We start from the raw sequence: 17,926 nt of genomic DNA, 5'->3' as shown, positions 1-17,926 counted from the left end.
GGCTCATACTTGTTCCGTAATGAAAGATTATCCCAGTGTTGGAAGTTAGATAGCAGAAAAGAACTAGGAAAAGTTTGGATTTTGGGTCTACTATAGTCTAGGAAATAAAAAATCATACATATTTTGTTAGAATTAGATCTAGCTGGGACTTCCTCTGTGGCGCAGTGGATAAGAATCCGCCTGCCAATGCATGGGACACAGGTTCGATCCCTGGTCCGGGAAGATCCCACACACGCCGCAGAGCAACTAAGCCCATGCGCCACAACTACTGAGCCTCTGCTCTAGGGCCCGCGTGCCACAACTACTGAAGCTCGCATGCCTAGAGCCCATGCTCTGCAACAAGAGAAGCCACTGCAAGGAGAAGCCTGTGCACCGCAACGAAGAGTAGCCCCCGCTCACCACAACTAGAGAAAATCTGTGCGCAGCAACGAAAACCCAACGCAGCCAAAAATAAATTAAAATTAAATCTTAAAAAAAAAAAAAGAATTAGATCTACCTAATTTCCAGTCTAAAGAAAATACAGAGGCTATAAGAATTCACTAAATACACCACAGGGAAACAATAAGACAAATCCAGATGGTGGTACATAAGACTCTTCAAAAAGTCAATGTCATAGGGAAGAAAGCGGGGGCGGGGGAGGTTTTCTAGATTTAAAAAGATTAAAGAGGGACTTCCCTGGTGGTCCAGTGGTAAAGAATCCGCCTTACAATGCAGGGGATGCGGGTTTGATCCCTGGTCAGAGAACTAAGATCCCACATGCCGCGGGGCAAATAAGCCCATGTGCCACAACTACTGAGCTAGAACACCTCAACTAGAGAGTGTGCATGCAGCAAACTACAGAGCCCATGTGCTCTGGAGCCCACGCTCCCTGGAGCCTGCACGCCACAACCAGAGAAGAGAAAACCCGCCGCCACAACTAGAGAGAAACCCACTACTAGAGAAGCCCATGGGCCGCAACTAAAGATCCCATCATTGACCCTGTGTGCCACAACTAAGATCAATGCCGCCTAAAATAAATAAATAATAAATAAATCTTTAAAAATATTTAAAGAAAGAATAAATTTCTAAAGAAAAAAGATTAAAGAGACAAACAAATGCAATGTCTAGATGCAGATTAGATCCTATTTTGAAAAAAACAGATATAAAAGACACTTGGGGGACAACTGGGAGATTCTGATTATGGACTAGATCTTAGGGAATAACAGTTAATCTTCTTAGGAGTGATAATAGTATTGTTATGTAGGAGAAGAGCTTTATTTTTTAAAGATGCATGTTGAAGTGTCATGATGTCTGTACTCACTTTCAAACAGTTAAGCAAATGTATATACACATACACACACATTTGTTCAATCTAATTGATGGGTATTCAAGTGTTTGTACTAGAGTCTTTCAACTTTTCAACATGTTTAAAAATTATCATTAAAAATTTTTTTAAAAGAATCAGATATCTTGATAGAGAAGATCTAATCCACTAATTCTCTCTGTTTTTCAACAATTTTTTTTTTCTTCAGAAGAAACTGAGCCCAAAGTACCACAGCTAATGCAGGCCTTTTCTCAAGAGATTAAAACTCAGGCAGATCTGCAGAATCTTAGCCCAAACTCTTCACATATGCCAGAAAACTGGAACCCAAGAAAAAACAACTGACCTGGGACAAACACCTACATGTGTATGTAAAAAACAAACATATTTTTATGGGTATTTTTCTATTTTATTTTTTTAACATTTAAAATTTTTATTGGAGTATAGTTGCTTTACAATGTTGTGTTAGTTTCTACTGTACAGCAAAGTGAATCAGCTATACATATACATATATCCCCTCTTTTTTGGATTTCCTTCCCATTTAGGTCACTACAGAGCACTGAGTAGAGTTCCCTGTGCTATACAGTAGGTTCTCATTAGTTATCTATTTTATACATAGTATCAATAGTGTATATATGTCAAGCCCAATCTCCTAATTCATCCCACATCCCCCTTTCCCCCTTGGTATCCATACATCTGTTCTCCACGTCTGTGGGTCTATTTCTGCTTTGTAAATAGGATCGTTTATACCAGTTTTTTCAGATTCCGCATATATGCGTTAATATACGATTATCGGTTTTGTCTTTTTGTTTAATATGTAATAATCCCATTACAACTACAAAAGAATAAAGATCTGTTAAAGACTATAACAACCTAGTACATCAGAAATTTGTACAAAGTCACTTCAGAATGCAGCATTAAATGGGAATTAGTTCATCAGATGCACAAAAAAACAAACAGTAAAATTTTAAACCACTTAACTAGTATCGCCTATAATATTGTCTCACAACTTTGTCGATTATGTCAATTATGCCTTCCAAAATCTGACAACATACCCTAATAACTTCATGTTTCACCATTCCCTCCACAAGCTTCTTGCCAGTCCCCCAAAATGCCATGTTTTTTCATATTTCTATACAAGTAATTTCCTCTGCACACAGAATGCCCTTCTGCCTTTTCTTCATCTACTCCTCTTTCAAGACCAACTTCTTATATCACCTCTCCAATGAAGTTTTCTGACAGCGCTCCACACTGCTCCTTGAACTTCCATAATACTTTTTTCATTGCTATAGAGACTTTTTAAACTTTTCCTAATTATTTAAACATATGATTCCTTCATTAGACCATAAGCTAACCTGATTTCACAGAGCAAGTCTTATTTATATCTCTACTTATAGTTAGCTTCAAGTGCTGGCAATTAGAAATAACAGAAGCTGTCTATTTTTTTTTTTTTTTTTTTTTTTGCAGTACATGGGCCTCTCACTGTTGTGGCCTCTCCCGTTGCGGAGCACAGGCTCCGGATGCGCAGGCCCAGCGGCCATGGCTCACAGGCCCAGCCACTCCGCGGCATGTGGGATCCTCCCAGACCGGGGCATGAACCCGTGTCCCCTGCATCGGCAGGCGGACTCTCAACCACTGCGCCACCAGGGAAGTCCAACTGTCTATTTTTTTTTTTTTTTTTTTTTTAAAATGTCTATTTTTAAAAGACAGCTTTCTTCCTTTCAGGAAGAACCTAAAAAATAAAGTGTTTGCCCTGAGTTGAAAGTGATAGTTTATTATGAAGCAGATTCATACCTTGAATGACTTGGACAATTTGTTACTCTGCCCCTTTGATACTCTTGTCACATAGCCCACAAGCATGGAAACTATCTGAACAAATGCAAAGAAGCAATCTGACCTTGCTTATACCTACAAACCAATTATAATAAATACATAAAATTATCTGAAGGGTTTCTTGTGAGGGTAAGAACTCAGAGAAGTCCCAAAGTCACTAATTCATTACTTATTGAAGTCTTGAGCAAATGTATCATTAAGACTTCACTCAAGTAAAATTCATATAAAATTACCCCCACATGTAAATATCTCTTTTTCTTAAACAGCTACCTTCAACAGAAATTTCATTTCTAAAAACAGAGCTATAATGGAAACTTCTAAAATTTTACTGCAAACATGCAAAAATATGGCATTACAATACCCAATGTATACTCAACAATATTTAACCACTCAGCTCAATATATGGAGTATATTCAAAACCCAGCTTGATCCTTGCTGCCTGCAAGTCAAAGTAGCTGATGCAAGATGAATACATGCTTGATTGTTCTTGGCCAACACACATGCATCTTTAAGTACATACGCATTAGTAAAGTCTCAACCTATGGTCCTTGAACTACCAGTGAAACATGAGGAGCCTGCTGGTAGCCTAGTACTGCCCGACAAGGAGAAGCAGAAAGCTGGGTAGGGATGGTGAGGGGTGGCAGGGAGAATCAGCTGCAGTGGTCCACCAAATGAAGATAAACCATTCAGGTGGTTTGCAGTAAGGAAAAAGGAGAGAATCACTAAATCAGCAAATTGATCGCCCAATTAATATGATCATGCTGCTTACCAAAATCAACTTAATGCTCCCTTGCAACAAGAGAAGAATGTGTTTCGGTCAAAAACCACAAAAGAGATAATTCATTAACATAAAGGCAAAAGTTCCTAATTACTGTTAATAACACTCAATAATCATTCACATTAGAAGACTCACCTGGGTATAGTACTACTAGTAAGGTGCTGCCAAAGCTTTGCATTTACTGTAAGAAAATCAGATTTAAAAATAAAATCCACTAATTACAATTTCTCCATAAGAAAGACAGGTATTACAGATTAGAGCCATCAAAAATCAAAGGAATGACAATTCCTATCATCTCTAGTGGCTTAAATCTTCTGTCCATACTGTGTATCACTAGCAACTGATTCCTAAATACAAAATCAGAGATGAAAAAGACAGCCCATTTAATATCCATAATGAGACTCTTCTTTCAAAATGTCTTTCCAACATAAATTCCAAAATAATCTTGACTGGGAAAAAATTTCAACCCTCTACTTAGTAGAAAATTGAAAACGAGTGGGACTAGCCCAGTGGAAGGTAGCTGATGAGGCGGGGGCTACAACATACCATGTCAGTTTTTTATGTAAACCAGAGTTTTAAAATCTTTTCTCAAAGAGGATTCAGCTCGCCCCATATGGCAGTATTTTCCAACTGTAGCTTCCCTGGCCTAATTTCGGTTCTCATACCTACTGGACCTACCTACCCACCCACAGTACCACTCACTGTATTTCCAACCTGCGTTTTCTTGCTGTATATGTCCCTTTTGGTTCTTTCCACACAACTCCACTCCTAGTCAAATAAGCCACCCTCTGTTTTATCAAGTAAATGCCTCCTATTTCACAGTGTGTCTCTCTCCAAATGGTATAAAATTTTATGCATCCCTCTCATAAAGCCCCAGAGCTCACCAACCCAAAAAAAATATGAAAGATTTTTACTTCTACTGTCACACTAGGGATAAAAAAGGGGGAGACTTAATCTTTAGTCCTAGTCACGTTCAGTGTGCTTCATTTTTTACTATAGGCACAGTCCTAAGAGTAGAAGCAAAAGAAAATTCAATAAGCAACCTAGTTAGATGATGTGTATAAATAATATATGGGACACTGAAAATACATAAGGAATAGATTTGCATGATATTCTTGGAGAAGAAAGTAACTGATAGGCTTCCCTGGTGGCGCAGTGGTTAAGAATCCGCCTGCCAATGCAGGGGAACACAGGTTCGATCCCTGGCCCAGGAAGACCCCACATGCAGCGGAACAACTAAGCTCATGTGCTACAAATACTGAGCCTGTGCTCTAGAGCTCGCGAGCCACAACTACTGAGCCCACGTGTCACAACTACTGAGCCCACGTGTCACAACTACTGAAGCCCGCGCGCCTAGAGCCCATGCTCCACAACAAGAGAAGCCACCGCAATGAGAAGTCTGAGCACCACAATAAAGGGTAGCCCCCTGCTCGCCGCAACTTGAGAAACCCCATGCACAGCAACAAAGACCCAACACAGCCAAAAAAATAAAAACAAATAAATAAATTAAAAAAAAAAAAAGAGTAACTGATGTCTTGTAGAGGATGTGTTTGTTCTGAAGTACACCAACCTCAAAAGGGCTGTTGGTATATTCTGGGGCTGGATGCCTAAAAAGTCTATCTTGTATTAGGATATGAGTCAAACTACAACTAAAATTTCTGCAACCACCGTACTAGAATGAAAAGTTCAAATACAATCAGATCTATCAGTTTCACAGGCAGACCTGTTCTCCCATTTCCCAATAATTCAACAAAATTCAGTAAACTAAGTACTTACTATGGTCAGGTCCTGAGAGGTGATTCTCATTTCCCTACCTTTTGTGAAATTTTCATGACTCAATTCTTAGCACTTTCCTCCTCTTTTTACTTACTCACAGCAATCATTCACTTTTACACCTTCAGTCAATCCCCCAGGTGATTCCAAAATTCACATTCATAATCCTCAACATTTAGGAGTTCCATATCTAAACTTCCGCACCATCCTAAATGATATCTCAACTTAAAAATTCTTCTGTCATCTAAACCTTAAGCCACCTCAATATTCTTGGTTACCCAGGTTCACAAACATGGTATTTTCTTTTCTGTATCCATCCCTACATCCAATAAATCACCAAGTTCTGCCATTTTTTTTGTACCCTAATGGGTTCCTCACTCCAGTGTCTTCCCATTGTCAGCAATCCTCTATCAGTGTTTCTCGAACTTTAACGTGCATGGGAATCATTTGAGAATCTTGTTAAAACGCAGATTCTGATTCAATAGCTCAGGGCTAGGGCTTGAGATTCTGCGTTTCTAACATGCTCCCATGTGATGGCAATGCTGCTGGTTTAGGGACCACACCTGTGAGCAGCTGAGGCCACTTTGTTTTCCTTTATTCCCTCAGCATGTGCACAATTTATTCAATGGTATTTTTATCTGTTTAAATAGTGTTTTAGAGTTGCTTCATGTGTGCATATTTTATTACATTTTCCTAAAAAAGGATTCTGACATACTCAAGAAATAGGATAATGATTCCTTTTTTTGGAACAACAGCAACCAATACAAAGTTAGGCATACTTTGGGTACTCAGTGCTTGTTGATTTTAAAATGCTTCCCCAGAAAATACAACAATCGCCTCTTAATTACGAAGTTGAAGCGGGTTAATGGATTACCTTTGTCAACTTTTTAAAAGCCATTTCACTGCAGGTGCTTCCCTGGTGGCCCAATGCAGGGGACAGGGTTCAACCCCTGATCTGGGAAGATCCCACATGCCACGGAGCAACTAAGCCGGTGGCGAGCCACAGTTACTGAGCCTGCGCTCTAGAGCCCACGTGCCGCAACTACTGAAGCCCGCGCACCTAGAGGCCTTGCTCCACAAGAGAAGCCAATGCAAGGAGAAGCCCGCGCACAGCAACAAAGACCCAACGCAGCCAAAAATAAAAATAAATAAATAGTTATAAAAAATAAAATAAAATAAAAACCATTTCACTGCAAATCAACCTTTTTACCAGATCTGACAGAGGAAATAAGCTTAAAACAGCCTTCTATTCATAGTTAAGAAAGCAAATGTTAATTTGTGAATTACTGGTTACAGATTTATTCTTTCTCCATCAGTGAAGGATTAAATACGTATTTAAAACTGAAACTGTAAGCACAGGCAACAAAGGGAAAAATAGATATACTGGACTTCATTAAACTTTTGTGCATCGAAAGACACCATCAAGAGAGTGAAAAGACAACCTACAGAATGGGAGAAAATATCTGCAAATCATATATCTTGATAAGGGTTTAATATACAGAATAAAGAACTCTTACAACTCAACAACGACAAAACCCCAAACAACCCAATTAAAAAATAGGCAAAGGACTTAAGTAGACATTTCTATCTATTAAAAGAAGATATTCAAATGCCAAATGAGCACATTAACATCACTAGCCATTACAAAATGCAAGCCAAAACTACAATGAGATACCACTCACTTCACACCCACTAGAAAGGCTATAATTTTTAAAACAGGAAATAACAAGTGCTGGTGAAAATGTGGAGAAACTGGAACCCTTGTATGCTGCTAGTAGGAATATAAAATGGTACAGCCACTGTAGGAAAGTCTGGCAGTTCCTCAAAAAGGTAAACACAGAATTACCACATGACCTATCAATTCCTAGGTTCTCCTAAGTATATATCAAAAAAGCACTGAAAATAGGGACTCAGCTATGTGTACACCAAAGTTCATAGCTGCATTATTCACAACAGCCAAAAAGTGGAGACAATACAAATGTCATTAATGGATGAAGAGATGATAATCAAAATGTGGTGTATATATACACAATGAAATATTATTCAGCTATAAAAAGGATTTAGTATTGATACTTGCTACAGCAGGATAAACCTGGAAGACATGTAAGTGAAATATACCACCAACAAAACAATAAACATTGTATGATTCTATTTATGTGAAATATCTACAACAGGCAAATTCAGAGACAAAACATAGAACAGCGGTCACCACAGGTTGGGAGGGGAGGGGAGCAAAGATACTGCTTAATGGATCCAGAGTCTGTTTGGAGTGATAAAAAACTCCGGAAATACACAGTGATGATGGTTGCACGTTGTGAATACAATTAATGCCACTGAACTGTACACTTAAAAGTGGTTAAGGTGGCGAGTTTTATATGTATTTTACTAAAATTTTTAAAACATAAAACTAGAAAAAAAGAAAAAACTAGCATTCTTTATTATAGCCCTGAGTTTAAGCTCTGACTCTGCCATTTGTAAGCTATGCCATGTTAAGCAAGTTATTTAATTTCTCCCAGCTTCAATCCATCTATAAAACAGAGATACTATCCACCTCCCAGAGTTGTTGAAGACTAAATGAGAACATAATCACAGAACCTGTTACATAATAAATACTGGATAAATGGTAGCTGTTGTTACTCAAAAACCATTGTTCTCATCAAGTAGGTGTTAAGGCTGCTATAAATGGATATCTGAAAGAATTCCATGATATTCTCAAGACACTCTGAAATAAAGCAGTCAATGTTCAGCATTCAGAGTTCTCCTCCTGTAAACCTGGAAACTGGTGACCGCCTGGGTCAGTAATCTTGGGATATCACTGAATGTATACAGAATACATGACACACCCAGAAAGTGAGAACCTACTTTGTACATCACTATTTTCATTAAAGAAATGATCAAAATATGAAAAGGTAACTGGCTGTCTTCAATGAATTTCATTTTATTGTTTTTTCTTCACATATTTCTTATTTTTAAAAATCCTCAGAGATTTAATTACTTAGCAAATGCCTTGGGCTAGAGCCTTGTCTAGAGGACCTAAGTGCCAACCTCAGCATCACAATGTCATAATAAGGTGGAGAACCATACAAAATATGCTGTCTACAAATGTCAAAACAATTGGAAATTCTAGGAGTGTGAAAGCTTGGAGAGACCTGTTAAATGATCTTGTATAACTCCTGTAATATACCTTTCTTGATTAAAATTAGGCATTTAAAAAATGGTCAAAGTAGCTGAAACTCAAAAACTGAATTCTAGTCAAGGTATGCCAGAAGATACAGCAATTGATTCCAAAACAATTGACAACACAAATCCTGTAACATGAATTAAGCAATTTCCATATTCTATAACCTCTTACAAAAATTTCTCAAATTTCTTCAAAGAACTAATCCACCTAGAAAGGAAGTTTTTCTCAATATACACACAATTATTTGCATACTTAAGAGACTTAGATTCAGAGGGAAAGGGAAAGTACAGTATCTCAAATAGCAAAAAAAGTTGTTTTTTTTTTTAGTCATCTTACTAAGTCTGCTGATATTCAGAAAGTGAAGCCATACTAAAACTGTGATGTTTGCACTACACTGTGGATGTAATTAAATCTGTCATGAAAAGCATCGGAAACTGTACTTAACTCCATGCTGATAAAAAAATTTTCATAGGCCAATATGTCCAGATTAAAACTACTAACGACTGTTGTACGTCTGAAAAGTGAAGGATCTGTGCCAACACCCTTAGGAAAAAGTCTTTCCCTTCCCAACAAAAATCTATCATGATAAGCAAGAAACTACTTAACATGTTAACCTGAAACCCTCACCTGAGCTAATTCCTTTAAACCACAATTAACTCTTTAACTATCATGACAATAATGAAGAATAAAGGCCTCCCTAATTAAATTCCAGAAGTAATCCTTTTATGCCACACAGCTCATTCCTTTACCCCAGTTACATCAGGGTCATGCCTGCTCTCCAGAAAAAAAATAGAGAGGTTTGGTGATTGAGGTTCCTTTTGTCTAAACTTTATTTCAAAAAGGTAAAGCACACCTTAAGATCCAGAGAACTCAGTTCTCAAAGAAACTGATACTATAGTTATCTAACTAGATACCATTGGTAATAAATTACCAAAAGCTAATACTTCTTGCTTTAAAAAGCCCATGCTAATAATGACCGGCTGGTCATAAGTCACACTATCAAAAGGCCATAAAACCATAAATTGGTTCAAGTGCATTACCAACAATAGAAAAATGCTGAGTTAGAATATTAAATAAGTGTGAAAATTTTTAATTAAAATTAAACACTACCTGTAACAAGCACACTACCTATACTTACTAAAAAGTAACAACACCTATAGTTCAGTACCATTAATTCACCTCACCCGCAGGAAGAATCATCTGACCCCCAAGTTGATCTTAACCTAAGGGTGTTTTCAATCATGCCCTTTTTATCTTCCTGCCCTGTTTTCAGGGCAAATCTCATTGTTAATGTGCCACTGAGTAATTATGCTCTGACTTGAAATGCACTATAAAGTACCGTTTTCATGGACGATTTTTTCAAGACACGCTTCGCTGAGCTCTCAAACCATTTACCCAGGACTTAGACATACAGGATGCCCATATATTTTAAATGAAGTGGCATGGCTAAACATCAGGCAATTCAGGACATTCATCAGCCAAACCATTCATGTACATGGTTTACAGATGGAGCTTAGTAACAGGCAAGCAGCTGGTCTAAATGCTAGCTAGCATGTTAAGAAAAAGTTGTAAACCCACCCATCCCCAAACGACTTAGTCTAGGAACTCATGCCCCACATTTTGAGACGTCTAACACAAGGTTGGAACAAAACCAACACTGTCATCTTTGCTGTTCCTAAAAGCGATTTCTTATTTACAACATTCTGTCCTCTACACAAGCTATAGAATGGACTCAGCAAGAGATCATTTAACTAAAAGTAGAATTAACTGTATTATTCTTCTGCTATACTACAACACCGATTGCATTAAAATACTCTCCTCAGCAAACTGCTTTTTACAATAAGAAGTGCGTTTCGTGTTACAAAAACTTTTACAGTACCGATCCTGCTAGGGTAAACGGACTCTCAGGCATTTGTACTTTTATCCTACATATTTTCCTTTACGTAAGACGGACAGGAATTTGACTAGCCCACCCCGACACTGGTCCAACACCCCCGGGCTGTAGCAAGAAGCCACGTTTTACTCGAGAAGACCGTTTCCCCACCCCTCGTTAAAGTAATGCCTGTGGCCGCTAGAGACTTCCCCGGCCGAGCTCCAGAAACTTGCAGGTTTAAATGGCCAAATTGGAACCAACCAGGGCAGCTGTCATCTGAAACTCAGGAAAGCTGAGACCAGCCAACTCTGCTGAACAAGGACGGGTGCGGAGAGATGTGACCGGGCGCGTCGGAGGGAAGGCATCAGGCTCCCCCCCAACCCCCATCAATTGGCTTTTCTGCAACCCCAGCGCCGCCATCCTGTTCCTGAATAATTAAACCAACTGGAGAGGGAGTGAGGTGGCCAGAGGCGGTTTCTGGTCCGAGTTTCCCGAGCCGAGACGGTGGGATCGAGAGGCTGAGGGCTTTATCGAGGGCCAGAGAGAAAAGGGGGCGACCCCGCGGCCAGCGGGGCGGCCGGAAGCGGAGCGCAGGGAGTGACGTGGAGGCGGGGATGACAAAGGGGCACGGGGACCCCGGCCGCGCGGCCCGCGGGCCCGCGGGCCCGCAGGGGCCGGGACAGGTGGCCGGGCCTGGCCGGGAACAATGGGGGGCCGAGGCTGCCCCCTGGCGCTCACCTACCTCCGGTGCCCTCCGAGTTCTCGTTGAGGCTGCCCGAGGAGTCGTGCTGGGCGCCCACACACCCGCCCATGGGGCCCCCGGCGCCTCGTCCGCCACCTCCGGGCGCTCGTCCGGGCCCGCCGCCGCCTCTGCCGCCTCCGGCGCCGCCGCCGCCGCCGCCGCCGAGCTCCGGACAGGCGCGCCGCTCCTCTCGCCCGCCGCGGCCCAGCCTCCGCCCCCCTCGCCGCTCCACCCACCGCCTTGGCTCGGCCCCTTCCTCCGCGCCCACTTCTACCTCAGTCCCCGGGCCGCTCGCCCGGCAGGCCTGTCCCGCGCGCCGCCCTCGCCTCCGGCTCGGCCCCGGCAGGCCGGGGCTGGCCCATCCCGGGCGAGCCGCAGCGCTCGCCTCACCCCTTCACAGACCCGCACAACCGCGTCCAGGCGAACCCAGCGCCGGCGCCGCCCGACCGCCAGGCCCCATCGGCCCCCACGCCGCGGCGCCGCCCTCCGCTCCCGAGGCCTGGGCTCAGCCGGGCCACCCCGGAACCGCCGGGGAGGGCGGGGCCGCGGGAGGCCGCGCACTGATTGGCTGCGGGCGAGGCCGCGGGCGGAGGGGTAGCCGAGAGGCGACGAGGCAAGAGGAGTGGGCCTCCGAGCTGGAGGAAAGGAGGGGACCGGGCGATTGCTCCCAGGGACTAGGCGTGGAAAGCAGGCGTGGTGGAGGGAGAGGCGAAGACGGGAAGAAGAAAGGAAGTCGATGAAGTCGAGAGAGAGCAGGAAAGGAGGAGCAAAAGTGAGAAAGGAAAAGCGGAAAGGGGCGAAATCGAGTTTCTGACTCCTCGGGCGGCGTCAGCTCTTTCTTGTAGAAGCGGGTCGGGAGCGGAAGGTGGTGGTGCACAGAGCAGTAGTGATGGGAGAGTCGCAGGCGGGGTCCCAAATAACTGGCAGAGGGAATGCATTAGGCTGGCCGAAGGATGAAGTCCCAGCACCTTTTGGATTTGTGTAGAGTTCAGTGGGTTGGTATCCCGAGTCTGGGCTTACCCTTGCCTGCCCCACCCCCTTGCCCCCTAAAATCTCTGTGCCCCATTATTAGACGTAGAGGCGGTCATTGTGGTTGCAAACTGAACTCAGATTACAGAGGCAAGCCATCCGGTGCAGGGAGAGAGAAGCGTGGACCTTAGTTCAGGGGACGTGAGCTAGTTTCATTCTCACAGGACTGATTATTCAGACACAGTGCTACTTCTCAAGATCCTCCCTTTAAGTATCCTAAGTCGTCTTTAGAACAAAGTGAAATATAAATAAATAAAATACCCTGCTTTTTCTCAACTAGAATTTGGTACACTGACCACGCCCGACGTTCTTGGCGGTTGCTATCCCAGTCTAAGCCAAATTGTTAATGGTCCCTTCAGAATCGTGCTTCTTGCCATGATGCCTTAAAATTTTTATCACCTCGCTTGGGTCTTTCTAAAGCTTATTTCTGCCTAAGAGCTGTTTTAACTATCTGCTCCATTTTTATAATCAGATTTCTTTTTTTAACATCCTGGGTCAGCTTTTGCTTAGCATTAAAGAAACAGATTTAAGTAAAATACCTAGGAAAGAGACTCTATGCAGCTTGGAATTTGCATTTAAATATATTTTCATACACTGCTGGTGGAAGTGTAAATTGGTTCAGTCTTTTTGCAAAGCAATTTGGAAACACAGATCAAGAGCCTTAGAAATGTTCATACCCTTTGACTCAGGATTATCCCACATGTGGGGATCTAGCTCACAGAAATAGTCCAAAAGAGAGACAAAGATTCATTTGATAATCAGATTAAAATGAATGTCCAACGAACAAACAAAACCCTATACTTATATGAAAACACAGAAATGCCTTGTGAGAAATAGAAGTCTGCTATATTAAATTTATACTGACAAATTAGCGTTGTCCTGGGTACTCATGAACATTCAGAGAGCTTATATACAAGTGACATCTTTATGAGTTTTCAGAGGGTGCTCTGATATTCAGTTACTGTGTTATAAAGCCTTCTATCTGATCATTCTCTGCTAAGTATTCACATTGGCAGATGGACACATCACTTTGTCACTTCCCCAAAGGAGAGAAGCTGCATACTGATATCTTCAAAGGGATTGCTTTGTTCTAAATTTTGCTCTAGAAACTGTAGAAACCAAGACTTCCACAATGTCTATTAAACAGATGGTAGGCACCCAAGCGATGAGTGCTTTCTGAGGAGCATTGAGGAGTTGGCACTAGGAAAGAGAGAACAATGTCATTGAGAAATTCTTAGCCATGGATGTTCTCCACCTTGCCTTTATCTTAGACCAGAGACAGAAATTCCCAGGAGAGAGTAATGTGGTAGTTAAGGGCCCCACAGAATCTGGCTTTATCCTGTACTATAGCTGTATGACCTTAAATTTCTGTACAGCTCAGTTTCCTCACCTGTAAAATTGGGCCAATAATAATGCTGCAAACCCTGTGGGAACTCCTTATTAACTCTCCTCCTTACTTCACCTCTAGCATCACCTGTCTAACCATACTGCATGACCCAATCCACTTAAGATGTTTTATATATATAAACATGCCTTTGTGTGTGTGCTTTTCTACTTTTTTTTTTCTACTTTTTTATAACATCTTTATTGAGGTATAATTCATATATCATAATTTCACCAGTTTAAAGGGTAGGATTCAAATAAATTGGTGCAGCCACCATGGAAAACAGCATGGAGATTCCTCAAAAAATTAAGAATAAAACTACCATGTGATCCAGCAATTCCACTTCTGGGTGTTTATCCAAAGAAAATTAAAAACACTAACTTGGGACTTCCCTGGTGGCGCAGTGGTTAAGAATCTGCCTGCCAATGCAGAGAACATGGGTTCGAGCCCTGGTCCAGGAATATCCCACATGCCGTGGAGCAACTGACCCTGCATGCCACAACTACTGAAGCCCACGCACCTACAGCCTGTGCTCCGCAACAAGAGAAGCCACTGCAGTGAGAAGCCCACGCACCGCAACAAAGAGTAGCCCCTGCTCACCACAACTAGAAAAGGCCGCGCAGCAACAAAGACCCAACACAGCCAAAAATAAATAAATTTATATAAAAAAAAAACACTAACTTGAAGAGATGTGTGTACCCCCATGTTCATTGTGGCACTATTTACAATAGCCAAGATATGGAAACAACCTAAGTGTGATCAGTGGATGAATAGATAGAGAAAATGTGGTGTATATATACAATGGAATATTATTGAGCCATAAAAAGGAGACCTTGTCATCTGTGACAACATAGATGGACCTTGAGGGCATTATGCTATGTGAAATAAGTCAGACAGAGAGAGATAAATACTGTATGATCTTACTTACATGTGGAATCTAAAAAAAAACAATGTAACTCAGATACAGAAAACAGGTGGTTGCCAGAGGCAGCAGGTGGTGTGTTAGCAAAATGGGTGAAGGAATCAAAAGGTACAAACTTCCAGTTATAAAAGAAAGAAGTCATGGTGATTTAAGGTACAGCATGGTGGCTATAGTTAATAACACTGTATTGCATATTTGAAAGTTGCTAATGGACCCTTCATACAAATGGGGATCATATGAGGTCTTTTGTGACTGGTTTCTCTCATGTAGCATAATGTTTTCAAAGTTCATCCATGTTGTAGCATGTATCAGTACTTCATTCCTTTTTATGACTGAATAATATTCCATTGTGTGGATATACTACATTTTGTTTGTCTATACGTCAGTTGATGAGCATTTAGGTTGTTTCTGCTTTTTGGCTATTATGAATAAAGCTGTTGTGAACATTCATGTACAAGTTTTTGTGTGAATGTAGGTTTTCAATTGTTCTGGGTAGATACTTAGCGGTGAAATTGCTTGGTCATATGGTAACTCTATGTTTAAGTTTTTGAGGAATTGGCAAACTGAATTTTCCAAAACAGCTGTACCATTTTATATTCCCACTAGCAGTTTATAAGGGGATATAAAATGGTGCAGCCATTTTGGGTATGCAGGGTATCTCATTGGGATTTTTGACTTGCATTTCCCCAGTGACTAATAATGTTGAGTGTCTTTTCATGTGCTTATTGACCATTTGTATCTGTTTTTGGAAAAATGTCTACTCAGATCCTTGGCCCATTTAAAAATAGGATTATTTGTCTTTTTATATTGAGTAGTAAGGGTTCATCATATATTCTGATGAATATCCCTTAGCAGATATATGATTTGCAAATATTGTCTCCCATTGTGGATTGTCTTCTAATTTTGCAGATATTGCACCTTTGAAGCATGAAAGTTTCTAATTTTGATAAAAAGTCTACTTTACCCATTTTTTCTTTGGTTTCTTGTGCTTTGGACCTCATACCTAAGAAACCATTATCTAATCCAAAGTCATGAAGATTTATACTTGTTTTCCTCTAAGAGTTTTACAGTTTCAGCTCTGACTTTTAGGTCTTTAAGCCACTTTGAGTTAATTTTTGTATATGGTATGAAGTAGGGGTCCAACTTCATTCTCTTGTCTGTGGATTTCCAGTGTCCCAGCATTTGTGGGAGAGACTGTGCTTTATCCCATTGAATTGTCTTGGCACCCTTTTTGAAAATCAGTTGACCATAAATGTTTGAGTTTATTTCTGGACTCAATTCTATTTCTTCTTTATGTCTACATTAGTCTTTATGTCTGTTTTTATGCCAGTACCACACTATCTTGATTACTGTAGTTTTATAGTAAGTTTTGAAGTTGGGAAGTATGAACCTCCAACTTTATTCTCCTTTTCAAGATTATTTTGGCTTTCTGGATTTCTTACATTTCCATATATATTTTATCAGCTTTTTCATTTCTGAAAAAAAAGAGACAGCTGGAATTTTGATGGGAAATGTGTTGAAACGGTAGATCGGTTTAGTGAGTATTGCCATCTTAACAATATTAACCTTCCAATTGAGGAACATGGATGTCTTTCCACTTATTTATGTCTTAAATTCCTCTCAATGACATTTTATCGTTTTCAGTGTACAAGATTTGCACTTCTTTTGTTAAATTTACTCCTAAGTATTGTATTCTTTTTCATGCTATTGTAAATAGCATGATTTTCTATTTACAAATAGATTTATTGTCTTTATTTCCGTTTCAGATGGTTTGTTACAAGCATATGGAAATACAATTGAGCTTTGTATATTGATCAAGTATCCTACAACCTTGCTGAACTTGTTTATTAGCTCCAGTATTTTTATTTATTTATTTATTTATTTTTTGTGGTACGCGGGCCTCTCACTGCCGTGGCCTCTCCCGCTGCGGAGCACAGGCTCCGGACGCGCAGGCTCAGTGGCCATGGCTCACGGGCCCAGCCGCTCCGCGGCATGTGGGATCTTCCCGGACCGGGGCACGAACCCACGTCCCCTGCATCGGCAGGCGGACTCTCGACCACTGCGCCACCAGGGAAGCCCCAGCTCCAGTAGTTTTTGTTTCATGTATTTTGGGGCTTTGTTGTTAGGTGTTATATGCTTACAATTGTTGTACCTCCAGTGCCTTCTTTATTCAGCTAATTCTCCAAGGAGAACTGGCAAAGGGAAAGGAGGAAGGAGAAGAAATGGGTAGGAGGGGGAAAGGGAAGAGAATGAAGTCCAGTAGCTGTCAAACGCTAGTGTGGATTTCAGTCACTTGGGGAGCTTGTTAAAATCACAATTTCCCGGAGATTCTGATGGTGGAGTCTTGGAACCAGCATTTTTAATGCATGCATCAGGAGTTTCCTGATGCAGTTTGGTCCACAGATGGAATTTCACAGAACACATGTTCTTGACAAAACTTGTTTCTCCACATTCCCTGCCAACCTGTTTTTACTTTAGTCTTTCTCATCCTCTACAAATGGCACTCTAGTCCATCCAATTGCTCAAGCCTCAAACTTAAGAGTTATTGGTGATTCCTCCATCTTCCTCACCTCCTGCACCCAGTCCATTATCAAGTCCTTTATATGCTATCCATTAAATATATTCTGAGTCTCTCCTCTTTTTCCCTGTCTGTGTTGCCACCAGCATCTCTCACTTTGGCTACTGCAATACCCTCCTAACTGGTCTTCCTGTACCCTTTCCCACCTCCTCCTATAATTCATTCTCCAGTCAGCAGCCATCATGATTTTAAAAAAAATTTTAACATAGTACACTGCACATACTTAAAGTGTATACTTTTATAAGTTTAACAAATATATACACCTATGAGTCCATCACCACAATCAACATAATGAATATATCCATCACCCCAAAAGGTTTCCTCATGCCCCTTTGTAATCCCTGTCTACTGCATCTCCCGAGTCACCTGTCCCCAGGTAACCACTGATCTGCTTTATGTCACTATAGATTACTTTGCATTTTCTAAAAATTTCTGTAAATGAAACCATACAGTAGGTACTCTGTTTGGTATGGCTTCTTTCACTCAGCATAATTAAGATTCATCCATATTTTACAGTTTATTCCTTTTAAATA

At 41.0% G+C, this 17,926-nt stretch overlaps 2 protein-coding genes across 4 annotated transcripts in view; both read right to left on the bottom strand.

Annotated features, from left to right (window-relative positions):
- UBTD2 (ubiquitin domain containing 2) overlaps window positions 1–11,979 on the bottom strand; it is a 58,896-nt gene extending 46,917 nt beyond the window's left edge. Inside the window, exon 1 of one of the 3 annotated variants that reach the window (XM_032626200.1) lies at window positions 11,481–11,979. In XM_032626200.1, the coding sequence (XP_032482091.1) occupies window positions 11,481–11,550 (70 nt within the window). In that variant the 5' untranslated portion in view covers window positions 11,551–11,979. Of the gene's footprint in view, window positions 1–11,476 lie in introns of all 3 variants that reach the window. The other 2 variants (XM_032626202.1, XM_032626203.1) reach the window with 2 other exon arrangements.
- A 1,095-nt stretch (window positions 11,980–13,074) lies between these two features.
- Window positions 13,075–17,926, bottom strand: part of SH3PXD2B (SH3 and PX domains 2B) — a 137,103-nt gene continuing 132,251 nt past the window's right edge. Inside the window, exon 14 of the mRNA XM_032626856.1 lies at window positions 13,075–13,709. Within this exon, the coding sequence (XP_032482747.1) occupies window positions 13,581–13,709 (129 nt within the window). The 3' untranslated portion in view covers window positions 13,075–13,580. The remainder of the gene's footprint in view (window positions 13,710–17,926) is intronic.

Source organism: Phocoena sinus, chromosome 3 (assembly GCF_008692025.1).
Source record: "Phocoena sinus isolate mPhoSin1 chromosome 3, mPhoSin1.pri, whole genome shotgun sequence".
Lineage (NCBI taxonomy): Eukaryota > Metazoa > Chordata > Mammalia > Artiodactyla > Phocoenidae > Phocoena > Phocoena sinus.
The sequence above is the reverse complement of the archived record's forward strand: the minus strand, read 5'-3'. Positions and strand labels throughout refer to the sequence as shown.